This window comes from Sinocyclocheilus anshuiensis, unplaced genomic scaffold, assembly GCF_001515605.1.
Source record: "Sinocyclocheilus anshuiensis isolate Anshui unplaced genomic scaffold, SAMN03320099.WGS_v1.1 scaffold1637, whole genome shotgun sequence".
NCBI classification, from domain to species: domain Eukaryota; kingdom Metazoa; phylum Chordata; class Actinopteri; order Cypriniformes; family Cyprinidae; genus Sinocyclocheilus; species Sinocyclocheilus anshuiensis.
Window position 1 is genome coordinate 204,558 of NW_015540944.1, and position 7,435 is coordinate 211,992.

Genomic DNA, 7,435 nt, shown 5'->3' on the forward strand with positions numbered 1-7,435 from the left:
CATATACATTATATAATATTATGTATAATATTGTTTTAAAAATAAAACACATCTAATATTCTAAAGCATTTATAGGTTTGGGAATATTTTAATTAAAATATAAAATATTTAAAATATTAAATAATTTAAGCGCTATAATACATATTATTGTATCTATATAATATTAAATATGATGTTTAATATTGTACACCATCATATTTATTTAATTTTGTGATAATGCATTAGTTCTAACAATGAAAATACTTCTAAAGCATTTATTAATCTTAGTTAATGTTAATTTCAACATTTAATACATTATTAAATCAGATGTATCTGTTAATATTATTTAATGGATTTGAGCTAATAGTGTTTTTAATAACTAACGTTAATGAACATTAATAAATACTGTAACAAAAATATTGCTCGCTGTTAATTAATGCATTACTAATGGGACCTTATTGTAAAGTGTTACCAAATTTCATATATTTATTTTGTTATAATTATGTTCTAGAATCTAGATCATTTGTTTAGGAATTAATGTATGTGTCTTTAACTGCAGACAACGTCATCTGTTCAAAACTCTCCCAACAATATGACTGTATCTCAGAGGAATTATATTTGCTGGCTTAATGAATATTCACAGAAGAGCAAGTTATTTTTCAAGGCTCATGAATCCAGATCCGTAATGGATCCAGGAAGCACTCAGTGAGTATTTAAACATTTGCACACATGCCTGTTCTTCTGATTTACACCGTCCTGCTGAGAAAAGATAGAAAAGTACAGTACCTTTAAAATTAAAATGTGCATGAACTGCAAAATAAATTCCAGCCCCTTGCAAGAAATAACAGTGGATTCTCTCTTATCTCTTTTGCAGATTGTGTACTTATGTCTGTAAGTATGTTTGCGGTGATAGAGAGTTTCCTGAGGCTTATGGAAAAAATAAGAAGGACGCTAAAGAAGCAGCGGCAACCCGTGTTTACGAAGAGCTGAACAAAACACAAAATGCAGAGGTAGCACAGCTTTTATCAACTTGGACTGTCTAATGCTCTAATCTATTTTTTATTTTGACTTTTTTTTTTTTTTTTTTGCATTTAAGGTCTTCGATGACGACAGCAATGGATCACAGAAGTCAGAGGTTGCGTCTCGTAGGTAAATGATAATAAACAACATCATGACTGACAGTAGATTACTTATATTTGAAAATGTGCTCACTCTCAGGCCGTCCGAGTTTGTTTCTTCATCAGATTTGGAGAAATGTAGCATTGCATCACTTGCTCTGCAGTGAATGGGTGCCGTCAGAATAAGAGCTGATAAAAACATCACAAGTAATCCACAGCACTCCAGTCCATCAGTTAACATCTGGAGAAGACAAAAGCTGAAACTAATCCATCATTAAGACGTTTTTAACTAAAACACGAGTCCATAATCCATAATAACTCTTCCTCCAGTGAAAAAGTGCATCTGCTGTTGTCTCTAGAACCTCTAAAATCCAGCCACATATTTGTTTAGAGCTGTTTAAACGCTGCTTGATCTGTGCAGATTTCTCTCCTGATTCAGACCAGACCACTTTTTCACTGGAGGAAGCGTTATTATGGATTATAAACTCAATGCATTTGAGTTAAAAACGTCTTAATGCTGGATTTGTTTCAGCTTTTGTCTTCTCCAGATGTTAACTGATGGACTGAAGTGCTGTGGATTACTTGTGGATTATTGTGATGTTTTTATCAGCTGTTTGGACTCTCATTCTGACGGCACCCATTCTTATTATGGATTATAAACTCAATGCATTTGAGTTAAAAACGTCTTAATGCTGGATTTGTTTCAGCTTTTGTCTTCTCCAGATGTTAACTGATGGACTGGAGTGCTGTGGATTACTTGTGGATTATTGTGATGTTTTTATCAGCTCTCATTCTGACGGCACCCATTCACTGCAGAGCAAGTGATGCAATGCTACATTTCTCCTATTCCTTTAATAGGTTCTTTTACCATACTGTATATTCTGCACACGTTAAGTTTTGACATCTTGTCTTTTGTATTTAAGTGCTAGCCTGGATCGTGTCAGCTTGAGTTTTGCTGATGAATCTCGAAGCGTCACGCCTGACGGCAACTACATAGCACTTCTCAATAACTACTGCCAGAAACATAATCGTGCGTTTGATTTCAAATTAGTGGAGAAACGAGGCCCTCCTCACAACCCAGAGTAAGTCTTGAACAGGCCATAACTCTGCAGATTGGTTTGAGTTAGAAAAGAAAAACTGAAATCTTCTGTTTCAGGTTTGTATATAAAGTTATCATAAAGGGGAAGGAATACCCTGAAGGACAAGGAAAGAGCACAAAAGAGGCGAAGCAACATGCTGCTCAGTACGCTTGGAGTGAAATTAATGAGCAATCTGGATGGACCACACAGGCAGGACGCTTCAGAAATACAGCGATGTTTATGGTCTAGATGTTAACCATGTCATGTTTAGTAATGCACATGCATGTTTGTAATTAACAGAGTTCTGAAAATGACAGCTCTTCACAAACTCAAGAGACATCGTAAGCTGAAATGAACAATGCATCTTTATATCTTTATCTATTATATGCATGCTGTGCATATAAAGATGCATTGAAATTTACAGTTTATCTGTTTGATAGTAAATCTCAGGATGCACAACACTCCTCAAAAAGCTCGTCTGAAACTCCCAGCACAAGTTCTTCTATTGTCTCCAAAGACTCATCTGCTGTTAGTTCTCTTATGGTCATAAGTCCTGTAAGTCCAGTCTGCGTTATTGGTAGCGTTTGCATTTTTAACTTATTCACAGATTTCACAGGCTATATTAGAAGCTATCCATTTCAGAAAACATAAACATGTTTTAGCATATTATATATATATATGTGAACTTATGAAATCGATCTGTGTTGCAGAGTGTGAGTCCACTGGATGCGAAGCCGAAAATAAAGTAAGCTTTTGCAGTTGGTGCATTTTTTGATTTTACCGTTTTTTCGATCATTAATGACACAAAATAACATTCTCCTTTTTTTTTTCTTTTAGATTAGCACCAAATTTTAATCTGTCACCAAATGGTCTGGCTAGGAGTAAAGAGGTATTCCAGCAATATTTACCAGTAATGGGGGAGGAAAAGAGTACAAAATAGTATTAGCTGAGCTGTAAAATAAAACAAAGTGACGTTATCTGAGAAATGAGTTGCGTTTTCTGTGACAAATTAAAAATACCTTACTTTCTTTGTAAAAATATATATGTATGAGAATTTTGGGATGTGTATGTTGTTCTTTATAATGAGTATCCTCCATAAAGTAATGGTTGCAAAATTAATAGATAAATGGAAAAAATGTTGTAAAATGAGACCTGTGCAAAGGTGGTCATTTCCGCTACATAAGAAAAAATCGTGCTTCGGTAAATCATAAAAATGACAATTCGAAATTTTCAGATAAAAAGTCGTAATTATTACTAGATAAAAAGTAAATATTACGAGGCAAATTTATGGTAAAAAAGGCAAAATTATGACATGAAAAAAATTATATTTATAGGTTATTTTTGTCATAATAATGACTTTTTATGTCATAATTTTACCCTTTTAATACCATAATAATATCGACCTTTTATCTTATAATTATGGCTTTTATGTCTTAATTTTGCCTTTTTATATCATAATAATATCAACAATTATCTAATAATTATGATTATTATTACTAGATAAAAAGTAAATATTATGAGGCAAATTTATGGTAAAAAAGGCAAAATTATGACATGAAAAAAATTATATTTATAGGTTATTTTTGTCATAATAATGACTCTTTATGTCATAATTTTACCCTTTTAATACAATAATAATATCGACCTTTTATATATATATATATATATATATATATTGAATGTTTTTATAAAACCAGTTCCAATGTTCTCCAAACACAAGAAAAAAGTTTCATTATTTTTTTATTTCCTTTTTTCCTGGTATTTTCTTCTACTAATACTTTCCACAGGTTGGTCCTAACATGAACGCACAGAACCCAGCAAAGCCATCTGGAGGTCAAATGTCAAACCAAGCTACAAAGTCGAGGTAAATCCTAACCCGCTGACTTTGTGCCAATCAGCATAGCTTTTGAAAAGCTTTAGAAACCCATTGTTTTGAAGCGCTTATGTTCATCTTTGTAGGTTTTTAGAAGACTTCGACTCAATAAATCCAATTGGCAAAGGTGGCTTCGGCCGTGTTTTCAAGGCAAGACGGGTACTTGAGAACACATATTATGCTGTGAAGATAGTGAAGAGTACAAAGTAAGTCAATTAAGTTTTTGTATCGTCTTTGTCTTTAAATAATTAATGCAATAGGTTGCATCATCCTAATACCTGCAATGTTAGATAGGCTTTGCATTGATGTCCAAAAACGTTATCTAGGCCAACAGCTAACTAGGTTTTAAAGCACAATATACAGCAATGTCATAATATATTCTGTATTTCCCTAGAAAAGCTCGTCGTGAGGTTGGTGCTTTGGCTAAGTTTAATAACGCCAACATCGTCCGCTACTACACAGCTTGGGTCGAGGACACGGCGTACAGACACGAGTCTTCAGAGAGCTACAGCCTCTCAGAGTAATTCACCAAAAACAACTCTTTCTGAAACAAGCTGCAGTCTCCAGCTGTAACATGTATATTTGTGCTGCTCTCTCTGTCTGCTGGCTTTAGCTCTGGCAGTGACCCGGGAACAAAGTTCCTCTACATTCAGATGGAGCTGTGTGAGGGAGACACGCTTCGTGCCTGGATTGATAAAAGAAACTCTTCAGATGTTCATGACCCAGAGAGGAGGACGGAGGCAGCACAGATCAACAGGCAGGTGCTGAAGGCCGTGGAGTACATCCACTCCAAAGGTTTGATCCACAGAGACCTGAAGGTGGGTATTGGACACACCCAACTGGGTGTTAAAGCGATCACGAAATGCATTTTTTAAATGATTTTATAATGATTCCTGAGGTGCACTTATATGTTTTTCATAATTTAGATATAAATGGTCATTCCTCTGATTTGAACGCTCTGTTGGAAGGGGCGTGTCTGCAAAAGGAAACGCCCACTGCTGTGATTGGCTAACATCTTTGCATATGAAATGAGCATTACATGTGAACTCTCACTAACTGCAAACGAAATTCACTGGAGTTCCTCTGTTGTCTGACTGTATTCATTAATTCCTCTTTCTGTCATTTCAGTTTAATGAAACTTCATTTTTTCATTAAGAGGTCCACTCTCTATAGTTCCTTCCTAGTGGAGGTCCGGACAATTATACATATGTGGCCCTGGAGCACAAAAGCAGTGTTAAGTCGCTGGGGTATATTTGTAGCAATAGCCAACAATACATTGTATGGGTCAGAATTATCGATTTTTCTTTTATGCCAAAAAATCATTAGGATATTAAGTAAAGATCATGTTCCATGAAGATATTTTGTAAATTTCCTACCGTAAATATATCAAAACTTAATTTTTGATTAGTAATATGCATTGCTAAGAACTTAATTTGGACAACTTTAAAGATGATTTTCTCAATATTTAGATTTTTTTGCACCCTCAGATTCCAGATTTTCAAATAGTTGTATCTCAGCCAAATATTGTCCGATCCTAACAAACCATACATCAATGGAAAGCTTATTTATTCAGCTTCAGATGATGTATAAATCTCAATTTCGAAAAATTGACCCTTATGACTGGTTTTGTGCTCCAGGGTCACATATACGTATATTAACCATAAACATACACACAAATGGACTCTATAGGTTTCATTTTAAACATTATTAACATATGTCTGGAAATTTTGCCATTTGTGTGTATGTTTATGTTTATGGTTAATTCACACATCCTTAAATTCAAAATTATTCACCCTTCCACAAATTACAACCTAAAAAGTTCTTAAATTGCAGCAGAAAGTCTTAAATTCATAAAGTCATGGCATTGAATGCTGCACGTACTGCAAAATTAATATCTTCCTCAGTATTTTCAAATTACGGGAGTAAATATGAATCAGTGTTATTTTAGAATAATGTACTATTATAGTTTTATTAATATTTTGAAGTTTTTTTTCTATTTTCATTTTAGTTTAATGTTTAGTCATTTTTGTTGTGTGCTTTTGTCATGTTGTGTTTTTCTTTCAATTTAAGTTATTTTAGTACTTCAAGTGGAATTAAAAAAAGATAATTAGAAAAGTTGAGCTAAAATCGGAGCTAAAATGAAAGTTTATATACATATATATATATATATAATTTTATTTCAGTTAACACTTTTTTTTTTAAGTAAAGAAAATGTTTTTTATTTAAGTTTTAGTTAACGATAATAACCCTGAATTGAAAAGGAAAAGTCCTGGTTTGATGCTGTTCTGATTGCTCTTTTCTGTTCCTTTGTTTCAGCCGTTGAACATAATGTTCAGCAGCGAGGGAAGAGTAAAGGTTGGAGACTTCGGCCTCGTGACCGCAGCAGAAAATAATAATGACGAGCATCTGCTGGAACGGACTAAAAGGACAGGAACCCGTATTTACATGAGTCCAGAACAGGTGAGTCAGGAGGTGCATGTTAAAATCAAAACGAAATACTGCTCACAACCCATTTTACTTGACTGTAATATTGCATATTTGATTTAAATTGGAATGTTCCATGCACAATAATGAATCATGCACAATAAGATCGTGAGGAATATGCATTTACACAATAAATAAGAATCTATGTGACTGAAGGCACTATGAGATTGTAATGTGACTATGGAGCACAAAACCAGTCATAAGAGTACATTTTTCGAAATTGAGATTTATACAAAAGCTGAATAAATAATCTTTCCATTGATGTATGGTTTGTTAGGATAGGACAATATTTGGCATTTGGCATACAACTATTTGAAGATCTGGAATCTGAGGGTGCAAAAAAATCTAAATATTGAGAAAATCATCTTTAAAGTTGTCCAAATTAAGTTCTTAGCAATGCATATTACTAATCAAAAATTAAGTTTTGATATATTTACAGTAGGAAATTTACAAAATATCATCATGGAACCTGATCTTAACTAGAGCCCGACCGATATATCGTTTTGCCGATATTATCGGCCGATAAGGGCCTGTCGCCGATATATCAGTATCGGCGAATATGCCGCCGATATGAAATTTTTTTTTACAGAACATATAATGCAGGTAAAATGCTTGAAATGGTGTAATTACTTAGTTTGTCCAGCATAGTGCTCTCCATTGTTTGCTACTGGTGAGCTGGATGAAACGCTTTAAAGCTGAAGTCTATGGAAAACCATTGAAACTTTGAACAGCCATATGTCCGTAACGGCGCTGCGAATCCGCACCAAATTCGGGGGATCCCTTCAGCTCGAGGAACCCTCTCGAATGCGAATCGTGTACGTCTCGAGGCCCTCTTTCGAATGAGACCACCCCCGCATGGATAGCCCCCGGGGTTCGGGAGTTACGGGTGGTTAAATTCCCGG

At 34.4% G+C, this 7,435-nt stretch overlaps 1 protein-coding gene across 1 annotated transcript in view; it reads left to right on the forward strand.

The window, feature by feature from the left end:
- Nucleotides 1-7,435, forward strand: part of LOC107689757 (interferon-induced, double-stranded RNA-activated protein kinase-like) — a 12,725-nt gene that overhangs the window by 1,682 nt on the left and 3,608 nt on the right. Inside the window, exons 3-16 of the mRNA XM_016487900.1 lie at nucleotides 539-684; nucleotides 854-989; nucleotides 1,076-1,128; nucleotides 2,021-2,179; nucleotides 2,254-2,386; nucleotides 2,477-2,517; nucleotides 2,617-2,731; nucleotides 2,887-2,921; nucleotides 3,014-3,065; nucleotides 3,964-4,040; nucleotides 4,136-4,255; nucleotides 4,444-4,569; nucleotides 4,663-4,867; nucleotides 6,366-6,509. Coding sequence (XP_016343386.1) covers nucleotides 539-684; nucleotides 854-989; nucleotides 1,076-1,128; nucleotides 2,021-2,179; nucleotides 2,254-2,386; nucleotides 2,477-2,517; nucleotides 2,617-2,731; nucleotides 2,887-2,921; nucleotides 3,014-3,065; nucleotides 3,964-4,040; nucleotides 4,136-4,255; nucleotides 4,444-4,569; nucleotides 4,663-4,867; nucleotides 6,366-6,509 — 1,542 coding nt within the window. The remainder of the gene's footprint in view (nucleotides 1-538; nucleotides 685-853; nucleotides 990-1,075; nucleotides 1,129-2,020; nucleotides 2,180-2,253; nucleotides 2,387-2,476; nucleotides 2,518-2,616; nucleotides 2,732-2,886; nucleotides 2,922-3,013; nucleotides 3,066-3,963; nucleotides 4,041-4,135; nucleotides 4,256-4,443; nucleotides 4,570-4,662; nucleotides 4,868-6,365; nucleotides 6,510-7,435) is intronic.